Source organism: Lutjanus erythropterus, chromosome 15, assembly GCF_056507025.1.
Source record: "Lutjanus erythropterus isolate fLutEry1 chromosome 15, fLutEry1.hap2, whole genome shotgun sequence".
Lineage (NCBI taxonomy): Eukaryota > Metazoa > Chordata > Actinopteri > Lutjaniformes > Lutjanidae > Lutjanus > Lutjanus erythropterus.
In genome coordinates this window covers 24,939,570-24,964,052 of record NC_139331.1, presented here as the reverse complement: position 1 = coordinate 24,964,052, position 24,483 = coordinate 24,939,570, and the positions used below count along the sequence as shown (strand labels likewise).

At 41.2% G+C, this 24,483-nt stretch overlaps 1 protein-coding gene across 2 annotated transcripts in view; it reads left to right on the top strand.

The window, feature by feature from the left end:
• Positions 1–2,958: 2,958 nt before the first annotated feature.
• The window catches only part of LOC146314490 (pleckstrin homology domain-containing family G member 1), a 60,801-nt gene continuing 39,276 nt past the window's right edge, over positions 2,959–24,483 (top strand). Inside the window, exon 1 of one of the 2 annotated variants that reach the window (XM_084737299.1) lies at positions 2,959–3,266. Coding sequence is in view for 1 of the 2 variants with exons in the window: in XM_084737298.1 (XP_084593424.1) it covers positions 13,637–13,646 (10 nt within the window). In the remaining variant the exon portion in view is untranslated. Of the gene's footprint in view, positions 3,267–13,215; positions 13,647–24,483 lie in introns of those variants that run through there. The other variant, XM_084737298.1, reaches the window with a different exon arrangement.

Genomic DNA, 24,483 nt, shown 5'->3' with positions numbered 1-24,483 from the left:
TATCTCAAACAATCACAGGAAATCATTGAAAAGTCAGTTTTGTCTACTTTTCTGTGTTTGACAACCTACCTGACACTTGCGGTAAACTCCGCCCATGTTGCCCTCAAGGCAGAATAAAAGCAATGATAAGAATGACCATTTGGCAGGAGGCTATCAGCTTGTTTTTCCTCACACACGGTGCTATCGTCTGTCATTGTCTCTGCCTGTTTTAAAGTGCAAGGTGTGGTGTTTGGTTACAAAGGCTCAATCCAGGTTAGGATAATAGCAGCAAATCACTGACCCACATCAGAGCTGTTTGTGTGGTCACTGGTCACCGCTACAGTAGGTCACAGACAGCGGTGGCTAAAAAAGCCCCTCATGTTGAGTGACATGCTAAAAGTCTCTGCATGCTCCATTGTATATGTGCACAGATCATATATGTTTTTTAAGATTTAGGTCAATTTTTTTAAGAGTTAAGCGTATCTTAGTCTGTTTCTTATCAAAGGTCAATGTTTGCCTCCGTCTGCGATTGCACAGCACCACGTGCGGGTTTGTTTTCCCTGGAAAAACTTAAGACCGGTGAAAACATGGAAGTGAGAAAGTGTGTGCGCTGACAGGGCCAGGAGCTGCTTTATCAATCCCCGGAAGCCTTGCTACCAGGAGGCAGGAACACAACAGCCACTGGCTCCCAGAAAGGGGACTTTCCTCCATCCTGCTCCGTTAGGATGCAGAACAATGACTAAATTACTCACACACACACAATGACTACTGGCTTGGATATTTTCTGTGTGTGGTCATACCAGGGTTGGGTACCGAACTCTGTACATTTAAGGGTACCAACCAAATTACGTCAGTACTACTGAGTATTGATTCACGTTTTGTCAATCTGTACAATCGGTGACAAATTTCAGAGTAGAGAGTGGCGCTAAGTCATAGCAAATTTTTCAAGTCACAGTGAGTCAGGGAAACAGCGAGCAAAAAGTAGTTGAAAGTGTGTTTTAACTTTCCAAAACTTGACACAGACAACACTTGCTGCAATATTTGTAGTGTGAAAAGCAAAGCTGGTAAGGGCAATATGACTAACGAACACAGAATATGTCTAAAAGCTGAACCTTGTTTAATAGGCTGAAAATAAAGTCCCCCGCATCAGCCGCAGCTAACATTAGCACACTTGCAATTGGACAACATTAGCCTACACTGCGCGCTTGTTTACATCCTGTGCGATACTTTCAGGCTCATCATTAAATAAATGTGTCCAAGATCTGCTCTTGATACTTTAGACATAATTTCTGCCTTTCTTGTCATGTCATGTAACACTATCAAATGGTAGTGTTAGCTAGGAAGTGGCTGAATGCTAAAGTTAGCTGTCTCATTGTAACTAATAGGTCATCGTGTGTGTTGCTTTAGCTTGAAAATGGAAAATTGCCTGTGTGTGAATAACAAACCTTCAAGTGAGCGATGGACATCATCGACATTTTCAAGTGATTGCTATAAGTCGTTGCTGGAGATAACAGGGCCGGTTTTGACTGTCTTGGTTCACATTGGCTTAGCATTTTTAATAATGCTAGCTAACAACCACTGGCTGCGTCCAAAATTCCTCACCAACACTTAGTATGTCCAGAAACTTAGTATGAAACTGATATTTGTGAACACAGTGCTGCAAGAATGAGTCCAGAACATGGAAGTGAGTTAGCATATTAGCAGTTCTGGTTCGCTTGCCTCAAAGTCAGTATGTTTTTCTTTTTTGTTGTTTTCCTGAAATAAGTGGCTAAATGAGACTACAATAATATTGCTGACATTAAACGTCATCTTACCAAACACTAGACATGAATTGGTGGTGAATTTGAGTCAGTATGGTGTAGTTTGTTTATAGCTGTTTGCTAATTTTAGCTTTTTACTTCAGACCTCATAACAGTGGTTTTTGTGAAGATTATCTTGCTGAACAAAATGTGTAAATATCATAAACTTGAAGGAAGCCAGAGTGATGCTAACCTCCGGATTGGCCCGCAAAAATATTTCATCCCTGCAGCACTCTACTGCACACCATTAATGGGGAAATTATACAGCATGAAAGCACTACGGTAGTAACGTCAACAACATAACAGGAAGGATATCGCATTTGCTTCCTCCGAGACACAAACAACAACATTAAATACCCTGGGATCAGACTGACGGGACAGGTTTTCTGTCATGAGGTGTTTGAATCCTTATAAATGAATAACAAAATGTTCTTTAAAAAGTAACGCATTAAAATTGAGAAGTTTGGACTTACAGGAATTACATTTTTGTTATTACTATTAGAGAGAGGAAAGTACAGAAAAAGGTACCGAATTCACGGTTTCGCTTTCGAATCAGTTCAAATGCAAACAATACCCAACCCTAGCTCACAGCAGGTTGAGCTCTGAGCTCTGTGATCTCGGCTCTCTGGCTGTTTTTAGGTAGTCTAACCTTTTACCCTGACCCGACCTCTTACATCCAAGAGAAGCTGTGATACTGAAAGTGACACTGGGGAGTCAAGACTAAGAAAGTGTCAGAAAAAGAGGCTCTAGATTGATGCTGAGTGCGGTGTGACCCACTTGTCGTGTTTTTTGGGGTTAGACGAGACGGCTCGTCCTTGCGCTGCCCTCTTTTTCTCTCCTCCTCTGCATCAGCTGGTCTCCTCCTGCCTCACTCGCCCGCCCGCCCGCTCACCCACACCCCTTCTTCTTCTGTTAATCACTATTAATTCTTGACCAGCCCCTTCGTCACGGTTTCAGTGACAGCTCCTCTCGCTGTTTTTTTCCAGTGTGATTTCTGCCACTCGTGTCGCCTGCAGAGCTGGCCGTTCTCCAGCTCTGGTGGCGATCCCACACCGCAAAGAGAGAGAGAGAGAGAGAGGAAGAGAAAGAGAGAAAGAGCAAGGGCCCAGTTGGAAAGAGAGGGGGAGAGTGACTAGTCTTGCAGCAGTAATTGGTCAGGAAGTGGGCTGCTTGGATGTGCGAGCTCGTCTCTCCCGGTCTCTCCCCCTCCCCTCCCAGTGGGCAGTCAGTTCAGTTGCGTTTTGCTTCCATCTGTTCCCCCCTCTCTCTGTCTCTTTCCTCTCAGTGTCTCTCTGATCTGACCTCATAGAGGGGTGGACCGCAGACCGGGCCGCCTTGACACGAGCCCTACCTCCCTCCCTACCTCTCTAAAGTCAGTCAGCATTTCTGAGACTGCACATGAAACCTTTCTAATGGATCTAACCTGTGACAGGATACTGGGATACCAGCGGCTGAGGACAGGCTAATCGTGGGAATGGTCTCTCTGAGGTGAGTGGCAGGTTGTCGTTGTCTTTGTGTGTGGCCTCAGTTATCGATCTGTGAAATCATTTCATTTTCTGTAAATGGACTCAGACGTCACAGTGCAGAGTTTTTTCCTTCCTAAAAGCTCTTTATTGAATCATAATTGCAGAGGTCGACTCTACCAAACCAAGTCTGACCTCCAATTACTTTGTCCAAAGTTTCAATTAACTCTAATGGCACCTTTGCCCACTGGTCTAATTAGAAACCATAAGTACCAGTTTGGGTTTAAGCTTGGGAGTCGCTGGTGGACGTGGCAATAATAATGATTTCATGTTTGCATGTATGAGAGGATGATCAACATTTGTAGGTGTGTTTGTTATGTCTCGATGTAGGTCTTAGTACAGTTTGAACGTACTTTTTGATCAGAAAAGTCTAAGAGGTATCATCTTCACAGGGAACGTTTGATGATGAATAACTGGACACAAAAGAAATCAAACTGGTCTGTTTTAACCTGAGACACAGTTATTTTATAGTTTAATCTCAATACCATAACCTGAGACTCTTAAGTGTTTGGTTTGTGTGTGGGCGTGTGTGCGTGCGCGCATACACGTGTGTCCTCCTTTGTGGTCTGTCCTCATTCTGGGAGCTCTAACTGGAGCACCCAGCTTCTGAGGGACACAGATTTGCGGACAAAGTGGGATGAACTCATTTGTTGTCGAAATTTATGGCTTGATGGTTTCTGTCACTTGACTATTGGTTATCTGACTTCTTATGTTTTGTAATTGTGGTCATGGTTTCTTGTAAACTGGTTGTTGAGACTTATTATTATTTGCTACTGTTGATGATAACCTGGTGATAAACTGTAGTATTCGTAACGTCAGGGATAACCTTCCTCTGATATACATGTATTTTCCATCATTGCATAGTTTGATTAACACATTTTGAAATATATGCTGCAGATTTTAGAAATATCTGTACATTTATTAGGGCTTATATGAGCAAAGAATCTAACAATATGACACGTATCATGATATCAGAGTTATCAATGTGCGTTTTTGATAATCGATGCAGTATTACAAAATATAGGCTAGTCTGCTCTAAATGCCAGGCTGATATTATTGATGCTAGTTTTTCATGTGTTGCGTCAGTCTTTGCTGTTACTGACATTAAAGCTGCTACAAGGAACGTTCGTATTTTGTTGATTTTGGACGCCCCTGTGTGCAAAAGAGGTAGTTTTTCCACTGTAATAACCACAAAATATAAAATCAAAACTAAATCTGTCTAAAGAAAAATTCCTTCCTGCTTCCTTTTAACTGGGTAACATGCTACTCACTGTGACTTTGCCTGGAAAAATGTAAACACAGGATCGTGTCGTCTGATTTCACAGACAATCCGACCTGGTGCCATTAAGAACAACCGCACAGAAACAACCAATATTTTCACAGATGTTTGCATTTGTCATCATCAGAAGCATCGGTGATTTACTTTTTACTTGAGTATATTTTGGAGCCACTAATCTACTTGAAACTTAATTATGTTTGCAAGTTATACCTTCATTACAACTAGTCTGCTCTAAATGCCGAGCTAACGTTAGCTTTGTTACTTTTTCATATGTAACGTTACTCTCTGATGTCACTGACATGAACTTGTCACTGGAGCTCTGTTGTTCTTTAAAATCGGTGCTTTGGAAAGCAGTTAACCTAATGCCACCTTGAGCATTGACATTACTTTCATAACTGCAGGGATGTTAATGATTTATAATTAATCAATTAATCGCTGTTAAGAATTCAACCAATTCAAATTGTATTGATCGATCCTTAATTGATAGTCTAAAAAAATTTTGTGTGGTGGAGCCACACACTTAAAGCATAAGCTTAAAATTATAGTTTAAAATAACAAAAAAAGAGAAAATTACATCTGAAAAATGCTTTCTATCATGATTTATTAAGGATTAATTGATTGTCAGCGTTTTAAACTATTGGTTAATGAAAATGCACAAACTTTGCCCTAATTGCAGTACACCGTAAAAAAAAATATTAAAATTGAGTATAGATTTTCAATACTCTCCTCCTAAATCACGTTAAATCTGTTCTTCTGGCCTTTAAAAAATCATGACATAAAGTATGCATATTGAACACATTACTATGTATTGAAGATATATTTTTTTATTTAGTAAATAAAGTATCAGTACTGTATATAAATATGTTATTTTCGTTTGCGTTACGTGTTTCCCTAATGGGAGAAAAGTCCCTCTGTGTCCGCTCTGCTGGTCTCCTTTCCTGGAGCGGGACCCTTGTCCTGCATTTTAATCTGGGGCCAAACACAGCTTCCTCCCCATATCCGCCACACATGCTCACATACTCACTCAACACACACTCTGCATACACAAACACACACACTCAGAGTGATACAAGACCATAAAGAAACAAAGCACAATAGTTTCTTTTCAGTCCCACACTCATCTCAGATTTACTCTATAAAACATGTCACATTGCAATCTGTAGTCCTTAAAAATTAAATGTTATTATCTCTCAATAAAAAGACAGAAGGCATTAACAATATGTTGCTTCACGTACTGTTGATGTGTAAAGAAATATCTATCTACAACCCCTACAGCCAGATGATATTCTCTCAGGAAATGGAAATTGTAATTCCTGTAAACCACCTGTTTTTCTGCTCTTTCGCCCCCTCTCTCCTCCTCCTCCTGACGTCTTGTCATTTATCTGGAACTGCTAATGTGAATACCAACTCGCTGCATAGCTGAATACTGACATTATCTGCTATCGTAAATACTTTATCTGGGTTCTGCTGTGGCCGTGGTGCCACCCAGCTCTATCATTAGCTGCGGCTGTTGACCTTGTTGTTGTTGACGTAGCAGCTGCAGTTATTTCTGTGTCGCTGTTGTTTAGTCTGCTCAAATGGCGAAGACGCTCCTTGTTTTCCTGGATGCTCCCTCCGGCTCCTCCGGGCCAATTTTGAGGGAATCCTGCTCTTATATAAGATGAAACCGGTGCTCCAGTAAGATTTCTGGCCGGCAAGAGTCAGAAAATTCCTGGACTTGTCCTGCCTGGCACTGCGAGCTGACTGCTGCAGCCCAAAGGAATACCGTTCGGGAATCTGGAAACCTCATAAATGTGGGAAAAGGAAAATCAATACAGGACTTTACAGAGTTAATCAGGATTGTCGATTTTACACAGATGAAATTAGCCTCGGCACAGAGAATGTTAAAAGCTTCTTACTGGGTGTTTTTGGCCAAAAATCTGATTTATGGACTCTGATGATATAATAAGACAGGAAAATGTGCTGTAACAAGTGTGCTGCACTGGATCACTAACTAGACAACAAAAGACCGCTTTCATACATACAAGCCTGAAGTAAAGTCTGAAGTAGATGGGCTTCGAGTCCTGTGGGTTTATTTGTAACTTGGAAAATCTGCTTTTAGTTTTTGTGCAACTAACACATGGAATTGTGCACAACAAAGTCTGCAGATCGAGTCTTAGACGATGATCTCAAACCACTTCACCTCAGTGTGCAATTATTTTGACTGACTATTCTCCTCTTTAAATTCTTTTAAACTGCGTATTTCTCTTTATTTAGACTTCATTGCAAATGAGGGAAACCTCAGTGATTTTTTATTTTAATGACTGAATAAATTGAAATGAGAGAATTAAACCTGCTGAACCTCACAGACAAACAATTAGATCTTAATAGGCAGGATTAAGGATGGAGACGTTGCCTTCCCACATAGCTAGATAGCTACCTGGTTACATCCATTAAAAATAGCGACAAACATGAATGAGATCAGTGCAGCTGATCAAGTTGCTTTAAGTGTATGTATGGAAATAAAAATTCTAAAAACAGTCATGTTTACACTGCTTCTGTGCACAAGCTACAAGATATAATGTGTTAATTACGGACCTTTACAGTTGCTGATAGGTAGACAGTGCCAGGCTTGGTGTTTCCCTCTGTTTCAAGTCTTTATGCTAAGCTAAGCTAACTGCCTGTGGCTTTACCTTCATGTTTAACAGACAGCCTTCGGGCAAATATGTCATTCACTACTGTTTGGTCAGGTCAAAGCAAAATAACCCCACTACCAACAACTGGCTGTTTATTAGACTGATAAAATGATGCAGCTAGTTGCCAATGCATAAAGTGGTGCTGCATTTAACCGTCTTGAGATGGGTTCACACCTGCCACAATGGCTGTCGAGATGTTGACACTGACCACACCCATCTTCAGACCTGGCCTTCATTCAACTGCACGCTTGTAAAGTTACATAACTGCATTTTGCATGGTTGTGACGCTATCATGTTGACTAAATCTGTCCACAGACAGACATATAAACACCTGGCAAAGTAGTCGAAACCGCGTCTGTGGTCGTTCTTCTGATGGTCTCAGAACCACATTTTGCCGTGATGACACACACACAACACACACAGTACCAGCACAGAAGCTAAACAAACAAAAGGTATTTTAGCCACCATAATCAATATTAGTTTAAGTGTATGCTCTGTTTAGAATATGTTCACCACTTTTGTCTACAGTCAGACAGTTTTCTCAGTTTTCTGAGAGGGAACCATTGTTGTATAAGCCAAACTCCATAGTTGAAATCAATCATTTTACCTTGCAGAACACAAAAGTTGCTGACCTACTGCAGCTTCAATATTAGTTTGTTTGTTACTGTGTGAATTCAAACTATCCTTTTAAACCACCAAGGTCACACAATAACACAAACAAGCCAGCAACTCTCATGTTCTCTGTGCAGTAAAATTACTGATTTTTCCTATGGAGTTTGGCTGGCTGGAGATATCTGGCTGATAAATTTGTGGTTTCCCATTAAGAAAAGGCTGGCCGATGGCAAGGTAAAGTGCTTAAAATATTCTAAATATAGTGTACACTTAAACTGATATTGATTTTTTTAGGTATAGCTTTTTTAAGTTGCTAAAATACCTACTGACCCTGTCCACAGCAGTACATTGCTTAGCTTTCATGCTCGTAACCTTCTCTGCTTCTCCAAACTGGGAGCGTGCTCACCATCATCATCATACTGTAGTTAATACACTGCATATCAATAAGTACCTCATACAAGAAGACACACCTACATTAAGTAATCTCAACTATCCGTTTACAGTTACTTCAGGGGGGAAAAGGGACCAAACTGTCTGTTAAGGGGTTAATGAAGAGCTCAGGCGGCCAGAACAAAAGCTTTAAGAGTTGTGACACTTGAAGAATCTATGTGTGACATAGAGAGAAAGAAAAAAAAGATGGAGAGTGTGTCTGCAGATGATCCATCTCACCAATGACAAAGACAGACAGGGTCACAGAGGGAGGGGGAAACTGTATATGAATGACCCCCTCCACCCACAAACTCCTGTCATTAGTCACAGTCTGAATCTGTTTCCCTCTGCGTTCGTTTTCTCCTCCGTGTGCTGGATACGTTTCCACAGAAACGTCTTCACTTTAAACTGTGGACAGCTGAGAAAATGAAGAAGCTTTCAGGCTGCCGGAGGAAGAGACTGGACCCGATTTTACACACACACACACACACACACACACACACACACACACACACACACACACACACACGCTGCCCGCTGCAATAACAACCATCAAATAAGTTCTCCGCCTCTCTCAGCCTGCAGCCCTCCTCCCTCCAGGACGTGCTTAAGTGCTTTTGGACAGTTTTTATTCCTGATTACACACACTCACTCACATGTTAAAACATTTTCAAGAGGCTGCGGTCTTTTAAGTTTACAATGCTGTCGGAAAACAAGCAATTGTGTGTGTTTGTGTGTGTGTAAAAGTCGAATAGAGTGTGTGTGAACCCTGTGCCCTGCTGCACTGTTTGCACTTCCAGAGTGTTATGAGGAATGGAGTGGTTTATTTGACAATAAGCATTTTCTTCCCTCTCCCTATCTGCCTTTCTACATGCCACTCTGGCCTTGGGAGATGAATGCCTCGCTGTCGTCATAGTGACCACCGCAGCGCTATGGGCCCGATCATCTTGGCAACCCCGCAGTCTCTCAAACCATCAATACTGTTTCTGGGTGCATGAGGGGGAGTTTGAAAGAGATGTTTGAAAGTCCTTGTTGTAGCTTGTTGGCCTTGAAAAGGAGGGAGGTCTGTTGGGAAATCTGCTCCGAGTGCAGAAGGATGACTTACGTAGAGAAATGACACCGGAGCAGAGCCGAGTGAGGGCGGTGGTGCTGAGAAGGAGTTAGGTGTGGAGCACTGGATGCAGTGCATAGTGAAAAAAATCACATTATTGACTTGACTGTATGCAGAGACTATTAATCAATTGCAATTGCAGCAATAAAGGAATATCTTGTTATCTTAATTTAAATTTTGATGTCCCAGCAATTTAGCAGCACAGTTGTAAAGGTTTTAAAAAAGGTTATTATAGTTAACTAAAACTAAACCGAAAACTAAAAGTAGGTGTGAAAAAAACATTTGTTTCTGAAATAAAAATAAAACTTAGACTTTAGGAAAAGAAACTTTAGAAAATGAAAACTGACCAAAATGATATTGTGTACTAACAAAACTACAACTAAACTAAAATAAAAGAATACTACAACACAACAGGTATGAGACTAGGATGTCTACATGACTGTCGGTCAACTGGCTTCACAAAGTCTTGTGTTTGTATTATAATCCCTGTTCTGCCCTCAATGAATATTATAGTAAAAACAAAACTAAAACTAATACTGAAACAAATAAAAACTAAACTAAAAGTGAACATTTTTAAACAATAAAAACTACCTGAAACTGAGCTGAAGTGAAAACAAAAATTAAAAACAAAATAAACAAACAACAACAATGAATGAAAAAATACAAAACTACAATAAGTCTGGTCAGTACATGCCCACATATCCTGAATTTTCATCCCTGGTATGGATAAAGCTCTAAAATCCTACATTTCTCTTAATGCATCTCAGTAGCATCTTTGGTCCGAACCTCTGTGCAGACACAGTTTGGTTAACATCTATGTCTTTCAGTCTCTTCTCTCTCCTGACTGTGAACACGTTGTTTTGTTAAAAGTAACAAATTGTCAGTAATGAAGAAAGATATTTTGTGTAATATACTCATAGCTGGTCTAAGGTCGGAGGACAAAGCCAAGCTAGCTGTTTCCAGTGTGTATGCTAAGCTAGGCTAACTTCCTCATCTCTAGCTCCAGCTTCATATTTAACACGCAAACATAAGAGCGTTATCAATGTTTTCATCTTAACTCTTGACAAGAATAAGAGTGAATAAGTGTATGTCACACCATTTCTTTGAGTTTCCCAGCCAAAACAAAGGAACATGTCACCTTGGGTTTTGAGTAATTATGACATTTTTCAAGATTTTCTGATATTACAGACAATTATAATCAACAGATTGATCAGTAATGTATATAATCACCAAAGGAGCAAGCTGTTGTAATCTTTCATCAAGGAAAACACATTTCAGACCGTCTAGCAAAGGAAGTTTTTTGTTTCACCGGATCAAATCAGCAGCCAAAACATTGAGCTGATCTTTGATTTCATCAGTGTCCTGAGCCTTACCGTCTCCTCCTTCATCCCCCATTTGAAAGCACTGCGTCTACATGTGTCGCAGCTCATGTAGCGATTGTCATGTCCAGTCAAAGAGGAACAATATTGTTTCTGTGGTCGGTATCCCGCGCCGAGTGTTGCGGAGGCCATCGGAGCACGCAGGGGGCATCAGATAAGCCGGACCGCTGCTGCAGGTTTCTGTCATCGACAGGTCGTGCTTGGCTGAACCGAGGAGTTTAGACGCTCCCTCTGTGTGTTTGCCAAGATAGAGGTGCTCGTTAGGGACGGTGTGTGTGTGTTTGTGTGTGTGTGTGTGAGGGGTGGAGATGACAGGGGGTCTGTATTTAGATTCAGAGTGGAGGTTCGGGGGCTTCGTGGGTCAGCGGACCCTCAGACCATTAGAGAGAGGGGTCGTGCTTCTTGGGGTCTGGTCTGTGTGTGTGTGTGTGTGTGTGTGTGTGTGTGTGTGAGGGTAGTCCAGGGGGTCTCTATTATTGTGTTGGTGAGGAGAAGGGGGTGGTGTTAGCAGGGCCCCATGCTGCTGGGACCAGTCCCTGTCTTTAAAGAGGGACGACTAATAGTCGACACATTTGCTTTAGTGCGTGAGACTGAAGGCCCATTGTCTCACGTGTGTCTTCCTTATGGGACACATGGCCTGTCCTGAACTATGACTGCTTTCTGACAATATACACTTTAGAGCTGTGGTGCTCAACATGGGGATTGTGACACCCAAGAGGGGTCACAAGATGAATTGGAGGGAGAACAAAATGACAAAGTTGTGTTTTTCTTAAACTTTTCTTGATTGTTTCTGGATAATTTCAATAAACAGTACTAATTAAAACACTAAACATAAACTATTAGCTTTAACTTAAAAAAAAGTTCAGCTGTGTTCAGCTGCCTTACATTTTGAGATAACTTTCTAAAACAAAACAAAACATTTCGAGTTAAATAAAGTTTATGTTAATTCAGTTGTACTTGAAAAAATGCGCAGTAAGGCAGCAGATTGTCAAAGTATAGCTATGATTCACCAAAGTCAAACAATAACACAAACAACACAAACTGACTGAGGCAGTGATGGACCAGCAACTTTCTTGTTCTGCCAAGTTGACTGAACTCTGTGCAGCAGATTCATTCAACTCATCATCATCCAGTCAAAATACATAGAAGACGTCATGTTTATAAGATCTGAAGTGTTCTGAAAATAATTCCCAGAAAAAAATAAATAAAAGTTGTATATTTGCATTAAGTTAACGTGAAATGATTAGTTGATTCCACTAAATTCCTGTATGTTTTTGCACAGTGAAAAATGAAAACAAACTCTTCAGCTGAACCGGTCGCAACCTGTAGACGTGCAGCTGCTGCCAAAGGCCAGATATCAAATATTGATTCTTGAGTTTTTTTTTTAATGTTCTGAGCATTGGAAACTGTGAAGTACTGAAAGTTGGCATTGACTGCTTGGTCTTTTGTCTTTGCTCAAATATTGACTGTTGTAAATCATCTTCTTTTATACGGGCAAAGTTATCGTTTGACGTCTCCTGCTAAGGCCACTGAAGGGTTACTCCAAAGATTTAGTACCGCACTTCCATGAAGGTGTGGAACTCGGGAGCCGTGTTAAGATTAAAGAATGGTCACGATCAAAGCCTCAGAGGTTGAGATGTCCTGACTTTAAGGGCTCATACGGACAGAATCAGGCATCATAGTGAAAAAGCCAGTGCAACTCTTGACTGACAAGTAAACTCAACTAAATGTGTCTTTTAACACAGATGCACTGAGACGTTTTGTGAAAGACTTAGAAAGATATTTCGACAGTTCAGCGTTAATCAACAATAGCGAACAATCCAAAAAGGTTGTGAACTGTGTGTGTAGTTCCTCTGTGTTCACTGATGTTCATGTACTTCTTGAGTCCCACTTCTGACATTTTCTGCGCTCATTCAGTCCAGCCTCTCTCTGATCTGGGACACAATGAGCGGTGCAGTGTCTCGCAGTGGACGAGGAGCTTTTGTTTGAGCTGGCTCCCGGCCTATTGATCAGCCATAACCCCCTCTCCCACCACTCTCTGTAAAGTGTGTGTGTGTGTGTGTGTGTGTGTGTGTGTGTGTACGCGTGTGATCTCTGGAGCTGTGCGCGAACAGCAGCAGTCCAGCTGCCTGCTGAGTGTGCAGCAGACGAGCGCACACAAAAGGTGTCGCCGGCCCCTGCACGAGCTTCGTGGGACCGAGCAGAAAAGTTTGAGTTTTGGAAGGAGAGGAAAAGAGGAAGAAATGAAAGAGTGGGGGAAAAAAAGATAAAAGAAGGAGAGGAAAAAGGAGAGGAGGCACTTAATGTGGAACTCCCAGCTCCTTGTAATTTGCTGCGGGAGAGAGGGAGGAGGAGTCAGGGGGAGGGGAATACCCAGCAGGGAGGGAGCAGAGGCCATTCACTCTGACACACACACACACACACACACACATGCAAACACACACATGAACACTTTTAGACACACACACACTAATGCAGGCAGTGGATGTGTTGCCACAGGAGAGAGGCATTCAGACAGAGGAGATCCTCAAACTAAAGTGAGAGGTGGAGTGTGTGTTCACAGCCTCAGAGGGAGTGTATGCTCCGCTGTGTGTTTTGGTGGAGCGGACTTGCATGTTTGCTCCCAGGAGAAAGGATTCACAATGACTGGGACAATTTGGGAAATCTAAGGGGATTTTTGTCCAGGCTTTTGCTGGGAATACTCCTGTTTGGAATACTCTGGATATGTGACCTGCTCGGGGAAATCCTGTTTAAACCTGCGCCTCACTTTTGTAAAAAAAAAAAAAAAAGAAAAGAAAAGAAACTGAGCCTCATTTACTCTGATTTCTGTTGAAGGGGAGCCAAGCCACAATGCCTACCGGTAAGATGTTTCTCCTCTCAAATATATTCAGTGATGTCTCCCAGTATGCTCAAATTAAAGACCCTCACACAAGTTTTTCTCCTGTGATGTGGTGGGACTAGAAGGTGTTGCATGCCTACAAACCCCATCAAACAGGTTTAAATCATATTTATGCGGCATAATTTCCTGTTTTTAGAAGTCTGTGTGGTGAAATGAAGCGATCAGGCTAAGAAATCATGTGTGGCATCACAAAAAAAACGCTTCTTTTTCAAGTGGCATCTGGTCAAAACCTCCCTCAGGAACTTTTAAATACATGTTTTTTTACTAGTCACTGATGGTTTTGGGTGTTTGTCTTAGTGGCTCTTTTTGTGCGGTGTGTGTGTGATATTTTCTGCTCAGCTGACAGTGCTGTGTGAAGTGTCTCTGCAGCGTCCGTCTCTCAGCAGTACAGTTGTATGAACAGCGTCCTCTGGTTGTTTTCACACCCTTGGTGTTGAATGGACCGTGTTTGCTTTCTCGGAGAGGTTGCGGGTTAGAGTCCTAATGATGCTGAGATGATGGCGTTCGCAGCTTTGTGCCGCGTTTTAAGGGTTATGGTGGTTATAAAGTTTATTTGTTGGCAGGTAGAGATGTATTTTAAAGCTACTTCAGCTAACTTAAATATTTTGTAGATTTTTGAGGGCCCTGTGGAGAAAAGCAGCAGCGTTTTCATCATAATAACCACAAAATATAGCGTCAAAAATAAAATAATCTAAATAAAAATGTCTTCCTGCTTCATTTTCACTGGCTAACGATGACTCACTTTAACTTTGTCTGTGAAAATATAAACACAGGCTTGTTTCACCAGAGACTCTGACCTGTTGGCAGCTATTAAGAACAACCATGCAGAAATATCTTCTTGCTGATGGTCTCATTAACTTATGTAGGTCATATAGAGGCTAATAAATTGAGAGTTAAAAGCTTTAAATGCGGGAATGTTTTGTTTACTTGCTCAGGAATTGCAAGTGGAAACTTTCTAGGAACTAAATGTACCACAAATAGGGCTACAACTAACGATTATTTTCCTTATTAATTAATCTGTCAATGATTTTCTCAAATCAATTAGTTATTTGGTATATAACATGTTAGAAAATGATGAAAAATGTTCCCAAAACCCAAGTAATGTCTTCAAATGTCTTGTTTTGTCTACAAACCAAAGATATTCAATTTACCATCAGGAGTAAAGGAGGATTAATCGATTTTAAAAATAGGTTGGCAGTTAATTTAATAGTCGTCGACAAATCGATTGATTGACTAATCTTTGCCGTACTAGACGTAAAGTCATTTTTTTGCACGACACCTGACTCTCACTCATGTTTGAGAACTGGTATTTAAAGTTGGTTTTGATTTTTACTCTTCAGTTATGCTGGGAAAATCTATTTTAAAAGATCACACTCTTTGCAATTAAACCTTGAAACGGGTCAACCTCCTAGTGAATAAATTCTTTAATCGATGTCAGTGCCAACTCCGTCAGATTGTCCATCTGATGGAGTTGGCATCGACATTTCATAAAAGAGTCGACAAAATTACACTTTTTCATTTCACTGTTTGAAACCAGAACAATTCATAACTTACATATATTTTAGATACATAAATCCTTAATGAATACATCTACACCAAAAACTGGAATTGTCAGTATTAATAATTTAAAATTTTTCTTTTTTGGGAAGGACATGATTTGTCACAATTCTCGAGAAAGGTTGGTCTATTCTGCTTTTGTTTTCTATCTCATATCTCTTCAGGCGTCCTCATGTCAGTGTCCTCTTGCTGGGTGTACGTTTGACTCGGTGTTGAGATGCCATTCTGCAGCCTGTGACCCAAATTAGAGCCTTGAGGGCAGCAGTTGGGGGGTGGCTGGCTACAAATGGGGATAGGGAAGGAGGGGAGGAGAGGGGGGGAATAATTACTGTTTAGAGAAAACTCTTTGGTTTAGAGGTGGCAGAGACAATGGACCCCTCCGTCCTCCTCCTCCTCCCACCCTGCTAGCCCAGTCCTCTGGGGAGGACATCTGCCCCCCATCCTGAGCAACTCGTGTGCGAGGAACTGCAGCCCTGCGGAGGGGAAGGGAGGGCTGCAGGTCCCTTTGGAGTAATCTGTCTAATATAGAAAACAAATCAATAGTTTTCCAATCTTACGCTTCAGTGTCCACTGACAAGGGAGTGGCTGGTGTGGATGCAGAGAGTCCAGTGGCGAGCGTTTTCTCTGGGCAGAAATCCAGAGAATGAGGCTAGTGTGTCACAGTTGGATACAGGGAGGACAAGGGTGTGTGCAGGACGGGTCACGTCGGTGTCCCAAGGGTGGGAGTGAGGGTGTGTTTGTGTCTGAAAATAGGGGAGGTGTAAGTTTGCGGGTGGACGTCTTTTCCCACAGTGGCTAAACACCGGTGCTGTCAGCTGAAAACTACACTGCACATTCCTCACTGATGTCCGCAGTGTCGATGACAGAGAGTCTTCACCAGAGGATTTAAAGGGATAGTTCGGATTATTTGCAGCCGAGTTTTATGAGGTACTGATCGATAGTCAGGGTAGCTACAGTAGATACTGGTCCCCAGTTTGGAGAAGCAGAGAGGAGCGTCAGTCAAGCAGTTAAATGTATTTTAGCTCCTTAAAACAAAGTCCCACCTAAAAAAGTCTATATCAGTTAAATCTATGCTATATTTAGAATATTTTCACTGCAAATAATAAGCTAAATATGGCTCTCTCCTCACCAACCAAACTCCATGAGTGAAATCAGTAATTTTACCTCACACAACACTGGAGTCGTTGGTCTACTGCTGCCTTGATTTGTTAGTTTGTTTGTGTTACTGTGTGACTTCTGTGTTTTAGGAGGATAGTTCAGATTCACTGAAGTCACACAATAACACAAACAAACTAACAAATCATGGCCGTGGTGGACCAGCAACGCCCTTTTCTGTAAGACAAAATTCTTCATTTTGTCTATGGACTTTGGTTGGTTTGGAGAGAGCATTATTTGGCTTTTATAATTATGGTTTCCCTATTAGAAAAGACTTTCTGATGGCAAAGTAAAATGATTTTTTTTAAGGTGGGCCTCTTTTAAATGGCTAAAATCTATTTTGCTGCAGACTCAGTCCCACTTGAAATAATCCAAACTATCCCTTTAACTCCCTTAAACAAAACCTGCAGATAAGAAGGTGTTAATCTGTGAATTTAACATGTGTGAGTGGATGTTTGTTGTTTCAGAGGTTTTACTTGATCACGAGAAAAAAGCCATTTGTTGCCAATTAGCCTCCCAGCTGTGTCTGTGTTTACTTTAACTGTGTTTTGTGGGGCAGTGAAAACCACAGGAGTCTATTAAAAGTTGCACATCAAGTTTGAACTTCTGTCTTTACCAGTCATGACGTGTGTTTGTTGAGGTGTTTGAAATACTGTCTCCAGCTTGCGCAGCGCCGACACACAACTTTCTCCATCCGTCCTCCGGAACATCTGCATTATAATGTATGTCCCCAGACCGCACAGCTCTTTGTTGGTCCAGTGATAAGTTGCTCAGTGAAAACCCCGCCTCCTGTCTCAAATCCCATCCGTGGCCTCTCTCTGTCTCTCCCACCTCTGCCCTCTCTCTTCTTCTGCCTCTGCTCCTCCGCAGTTGTTCGGCCGCGGTGTGAAATCCTGAGTGACATTTTAAGGTCCTTAGCGTCAGTTGAGATCAAGCCTGCGTCTCTATCAGAAACGGAGACTGACCTTAAGTGGACGCGGTGGAGGATGTGCGGCCTTGACTAAATGGAGAGAGAGAGGGCGTTAGATGGGTTCGCTCCGAAGATTGTTTTTGATGCTTTGAAAGACGAACATCCTGAGAGAATTTTGGTTAAGTGGTTTGAGATAGAGAGGATTTTTTTAAGGGTTAAAGTTCCACAAAAGGCAGAGCGAGTGGGAAATGGAAAAGAGAAAAAGCAAGGGGAGTGGGTGTTGTCTGACCTTTGGCCTTTCCTCTCATCTCTTCTTCCTACTTTCATTCCTCTGGGTGCTCTCCTCTTCATTTCTCACTCTCTGTCTCACAGTCACACACGTTTCCACACTACGTCGTCTCTTACTAAGATGCTGCCACCGAAAGCTTCCAAATGCACAAAAACAATCCATTCTAATTTTTGCCCTTGTCATCAAAACAACCACTGGATTCAGTTACGTTTTTAAATGCTCGCAGTCAGCAACGAGCTGCAAGGCATTGAAGCGTGCACGCCATCTGGTACGCCTGGTGCTGCATAAACAAGAACACACACGGACAAACAAGGTTGATTAAAGGATTCGTGAGCTGTACGAAGTGTGTGGTCAAGTCTGCCTGGTGAACTCACTGCCAAAAGTACACACAGTCTTTACTCAAGTAGAATTACATATACTGGTGCAAAAAAGACTCTAGTAAAAGTAGAAGTACAGGCGCTGAAATGTACTCAAGTAAAAAGTAGTCCTCTGAAGGACTGTTTCTGTGCGAAGCTAAATGAACCTCGTCTTTTTTCTGTAGTTGAGTCTCCTCTGTCTGTTTTGTTGTTACGTCTTTCACCTTACACTACATCTTGTTACATCTTTTATTTCATGCCACTTCTTTTTTTGTCTTGTTACATCTTATTACATACTTTGCATCTTTTTACATCTTTTTTATGCCTCATTACTTCTTCATTTTTTGTCGTCTTTTTTGTCTTGTTACATCTTTATGGCATGTTTCATCTTTTTCACCTTGTTGTTATGTATGTTATTATTTTGTTTGGTCTTGTGACATATTTGACGTCTTTTATGTCTTGTTAACTCTTTTATGTTGTTTTTTCTCTTGTTGCATCTTTTACATCTTGTTACCTTTTTTTCTTTTATGTTATGTTTGTTACTACTTTTATGACATTTTATCACATATTGGTCGTCTTGTTATGTCATTTTCATCTTGTTACTTCTGTCGTACGCGATATGCATTGATGGATACACTAAGGAATCATCTTTTCTGTGCATTATTGTCCCATCCATTTAGGTTGAAATCATCACTATGTCACCATATCTATACCTGTTTAGTGCCTAATTGGGCTTTTGAGAGTACAGTTTCGTCACAGAACATGCTACATGGTACCTGTACGTGCCAAATGTTGATCATTGCACTTCCAGAAACACAGTCCTGCTCATTATTTTCTGAGATGCAAGTCATGTCTTTATATCTTATCATATTTGCTTTACACACAATTGGGATTTAAGATATTTTAACAAATAATTCTCTGGCACCATTTCTTATTCTGCATGTTGCATTTGGATGTGTTCTGCTTTCTTTTTGTCTTAAATTTGTTCCTTTATCAGTGGATCATCCATTTTAATTCAGTACTTAGGTAAAGTCTGAGTTTCCTGCATGCACCCTGACTAACTAAAACATGTCCACAAAATCTTCTTTTCAGCTGATAGTGAAACTAATTTAAAAGGTTTAAAACCCTCCTACATATCATGTATATGATCAACAAGTATTGAGACACAACATCCTTTGTGACGTCCTCTTAAATGTTCCCTTCACATGAGACTCAGTAATTCGAGTGTGAACAGGGAGTGTTATGAACACATGTGCTTCTAATGCAAATATGAGCCCTGGTGGTCTGTAGCCATACACACGGCCGGTCAATGTGTATTTTTACACAGTAAAGTATATGCTTGGAGAGGGATGGTCTGAGCCCAGAGGAATGTCCTGCAGAGCTCATATGCACAGATGACATGCCGAACATATTCATAGTTTGAATGGATAATAGGAAGAGAGGGGGGGGAAACAATGGTAGGAAGCGAGAAAGAAAATGGCAGGAATCAAGACAGTGGCTGGAATGTCGTGAAAACTTGATGTAAATGATGAAAAAGGTGTGAGTGAGCGAGTGGAAGCAAGAAAGAATGAGAGTGGAAAAGAAGGAAGGAAAAAAGACGGGAACAAAGATGGAAGCATAGCCTTTTGTCCTCATTAAAATCATGTTGAAAATGATGTTAATGTGAATTTCATATGTGCAACGTCTCAAAATAAGTGGTTTGGAGGATTGGTAGTGTAGTGACTACCTGTGGATCGTCCAGCGTCAACCTCTGTGGGTTCATTTTTGATATGAAGAGGAAAGCACCACTGCTGCTGGCCGCTTCACTGATACACCACAGAATAATAGAGTAACATTAGGCTTTTTAGCTAGCTGTTAGCTAGCATTTTGCAAACATTAGCTAACTAATGATGTAACTATATATGTTGTTTTTACAGGTGTATCTTTTTAACCACCTTCATAATTTAGTTTTCTTTTTAACATATATGAACCTGGCACATAGCAGATCTAAATACAGGAAAGAAGAAAGAAGGAAGTTGACTGAAATTCTTCTTGTTTCTGTGTTATTGGAGCACAGACCAAAAAGGGGTGGGACTTGGGAAGGTCAAAGGGGCAAAGTTGCATGTTAGACATAACCAGCAACTCTACATGAAGGTACCATACAAATTTACTTTCCCTCCATGAGCAAATCCACTCATGTAGGCAGTTTCCTTGACATAAACTGATTTTGTTCCAAACATTTGTAATGAATACTGATGCAACTGATGCAACGAATCTGCAAGCTCATGTTTTATTTGGTCTGACAGACACATCTGGCCACCCTCCTGTTAAGACAGGTTTCCCCCAGATTTTTGTCTCTTTGAGCCTCGTTATTTCGATTTGAGAAATTGCGGTCAGTGATGTCATACGTTTCGAGAACAACGCACCAGTCTCACAAAACGTTAAAAGTGTCAAACTAAACAGTGCTGATCAAATATCAATCAAGATTCTGTTTCTGTACTGACTATTTCCCACCTCAAATGTTTACAGAAACACATTTCAGTGGGCTTTTTTTCTGACTGAAACAAACCAAGCAGCGCCCTAACTTGCATGTGTCGCTCAGTGCTTCGTCACACGTTTTGTTGCTCTGATTGGTTTTAGGTTTATCCAGTTGGCAGAGGCATTTTGGTCTGCGCCCGTCGATAACACCCCGTGTAAATCGCAGAAGGACTGAGAGATCCAGGCGAGGTGCAACGTACTCTTGGGACAGTTTTTGTTTTGGAAATCACATTCTGTTCTTGGTGATTTTATTAAAGGCTTAAAGGAAGTCCCAAAAAGTTCAAGCCAAATTATACTCTCTGCATCCTCATTGCCACAACATAAATTTAGTAATTTACCCAGAGTTTGTCCGCACAGTCCCCACTGACTGTCCCAATGCAGCCCAAAATTTATGACTGCATGGATTGTGCACACCCAAACACAGACACCCAAGCAGCTGTAGTGTAACTGCATGCAAGTCTGCGGTCTGTACGCTCCGTGTGACCTAATCCACAGCATATCTTCCCTTTTGTTAGTCACTGTAATCATTCGTCCGCTCCAAACTGACCCTGAAGTGTTCTCTGCAGTCCTCACCGTGCAAAAATGTCTTCAAAGTTCAGCCAAATTTAATGTGAGCCTTTAGATCCAGCCAAAATAAGTAGGTATTTTCCAAAGTTTTTGCAGTCCCCTCTTTGATTTTTCTGGGTGTTTTACCGCTGAGGGATACTCCCTGGCAGTCACATGTAGGTTCTGTTGCTGGAACTGGCATACTACGCAGTTTATGACACTTGTTTTAAACCCAATGATTAGGGATGCCATGCAACTTAAAATAAACACGGAGAGGTTTTTTTTTGCAGCTGTTTTGCACCCAAAGTCTGCATATGACATAATACCTTGATATATTTGGTTGAAATGTCCACAAAGGATGTTCACACGGCCATTACAAAACACTCAGAGCGGTTTCCGCCGTTTGAGCTACTTGCGAGGATCATCGGGGCCGTAAAAGAGACGAGGGTGCTCACAGCTGTTTGCTGACCACTCCAGAGTAAAGAGCACTTCAGGTGACCATAAAGTGTGCAGCTGAAGTGGACGGGTTAAGTGTAGCATGAGTCATTAAACCTGGCTGGACAGGTAGAGAGGCTCGAGACTCGCAGCATCGAAGGAGGGGAACTTTCAGGTCTCAGCTGTAGCACATGTGTGAGTGAACGTGAACCTTTAATGCTTTGAATAGAGTGTTTTTATTATGTGTGATATCTATATTTTCATCTTCATTAGCATTACTAATAATGGTAGTTGAGAGGCAGTTCAAGTTTGAACCGGATTTGCTGCTTTTCTTTGTCATTTATGACAGTAAATGAAGAGTCTCTTCCAGATTCTACTGCAGAAAGAAAATAGTTCCTACATGAAACTGCTCACAACAAGGTCTCAGGATTATCTTGAGTACAGGGTCATGATTTCTTTATTTTTGAGCCTGCATCTCGCACCAAAACAATCTAGATGGATAAATAGCACTACAGGCCAAGGGAAAAATACAGATTTTTGATTTTCGTATGAACTGTCCCTTTAATTTGGCGAAACAATCTGTTGGGGGGCTTTTAATTGTATCACAGTAGTGTTTTGTTTATGCATCATGATTCTCTCTTGAAAGAGTACGCAGAAAAATGATCTGATCACCTGTAACAGTTTTGTAATACGGTCTGTTGGTTCCTTATGGCTGACCTGGATGGTGAAATGTAATGAGACGTAAACGTGTGTCCTGTTGTCGTTCTAAACGAGGCTACTTGTTGAGTTTTGGTGAGGACGGCAGAACGTGAGCAACTGCAGATACGTAAGATCTGACTTGCACTAGCTGGCTAAAACTTTTACAAATTTGATGCATTGATAATTGTTTACATTGTAGACCTCTAAATTTGGAATCTGATTGATTCACAGGGACGTCTTCAGCCCTGAAAATCAAAAGTAACGATATAATCCAGATGAGTTGATGAAAGCAATTGAGTATTCAAGTGCTTGTACTATAAATGGTACTTTAAAGATTAAATTTTCTTCCCATATTCTTGTTTTTATCTATTTGTTTTTCATTTTTTTCAGTAATCAAAAGACACACATACATTTACAAACATTTTTAAATGTAAAAATGCATTAGAAGAGTTGTACTTGTGAGAACCACTACACTCTCTTAAGGAGTTAAACCCCAAATGAGGCTCTCAGTGTTTTGCCAGTGTTTTGTACCCTCTTTGTGTACATTGTCTGCTCAGTCTTCAGTCTGGTTCCTCCTGGTTCTTGCTGTTTGCTCTCCAGACAGGCCCGATGTTCAACATATTAAACTTGGCTGAATAACTAAAGCGCTCCGGCTCTTTTGTCTTTTTCAAGTTAAATGAAAGCCAGAGATTGAAGCCAGGTTGTTCAGGCACTCGCTGATTCACCCCCTCTCTCTTGTCTGGCAGGCAGCACAGCCCTCACACACTATCCTAATCCTCACATGCATGGACACACACACAAACACACACACGGAGAGGAGAAACAGTCCCAACCTGCATGCTTAGGACCATAATTAGAGATCATTTACAAGGATCAGGTTGAACATAATCTGGACAGGAGGTAACTAAAGCTTGGCCATCTTTGCTCTCTGTCTGTGTGTGTTAATGTGTGTGTGTGTGAGAGAGAGAGAGAGAGAGAGAGAGAGAGAGAGACAGTTCACCCAGGAAACGGCCGGGGTGTGCCCCAAACATGAAGCTGGAAGGTGGGAAGGAGGGGCTGGGCAAACACAAGATGGAGCAATCTCTCCCTGAGATGTTTGGTTTCACTGCAAACGGAAACACATGGCTGCTCTGTGTTTGCTCTCCTTGCATGTTTGCGTGTGTGTCTGTCCGTGCACGTGCACACTCTGCACGCCCTATATCTAGCTGCAATAGCTGGTGCGAGGACCATTAAGTTATTAGCTCACTTAGTGTTATCTTTGGAGTGATAACCTTAATGCATTTTGTGTGAAACATACACACACGGCATAGATTTACATAAATTACCTGCTGTGATAAGTACGTATATATCAGATTTGTCAAATGGTCAGTTACCCATTAATGTCATGTGATATAATATAACCCTTTGTGTATTGTGTACGGTGCCTTGAAAGCAGCCTGTTCTCATCAAAAAGCCAAGGCTGCTAGTTTATATGTGTGTGTGTGTGTGTGTGTGCGTGTGTTGTTTTCTCCCACCAGATTCCTTCTGCCGTCTGATCTGTAATTGTTAAAAAGTGGGTCAGGCTTCGGGAGCGCAAACATTTGGACGGACACACGCACGCACGATGAATCAGCTCCAAACTTGTCTGAGGAAAATACAGTTTTCATGCCACTTCAGTTTTTGGACGCTCCAGTTCCTTCCTGCTTTTCTTGGCACGGCGGCGAGGTGAAATTAAAACTGGAGAAAGCTGTGATTCAGCGCGTCAGACTCTCTGCTTTCACAGTTGTTTTTGAGATGTGGATTTCAAAACTTTTCATTTTGCTTCTGAGGAACAATGCAACCAGGAATTTTCAGATCATGTTCCTGTGAAAAATGTGTACATGATGGTTCAGTGAACCTGTACAGACATAAGAGCCCGTATCTATCAAACTGCTAGACATGAATTTTTCAAATAAAGCTGCACTAATCAAAATATTTTATATTAACAATTCCTTAAATTACTATTTGTGTGACAAACCACCAAAGCTTCCCTAGCTTTACAGATATTTTAGGACTGCTTTTACCTTGGGTACACAATATTTTTGTTTGGCTTGCATACTTTTTTCTTATCAAACTTTATTCCAGTTGTTTTTGAGACGTGGATTTCAAAACATTTAACTTTGCTTTTAAGGAGCTACACAATCAGGAATTTACTTAAGATCATATTCCTGTGAAAAACATGTATATGATGGTTCAGTGAAGCAGGACAGAGATGACACACTGCATCTGTCAAACTGTGAGAAGAGAATTTTTCAAATAAAGCTGCACCAATCAGTGTCTTTTATATTAACAATGCCTTAAATGACTGTTTGTGTG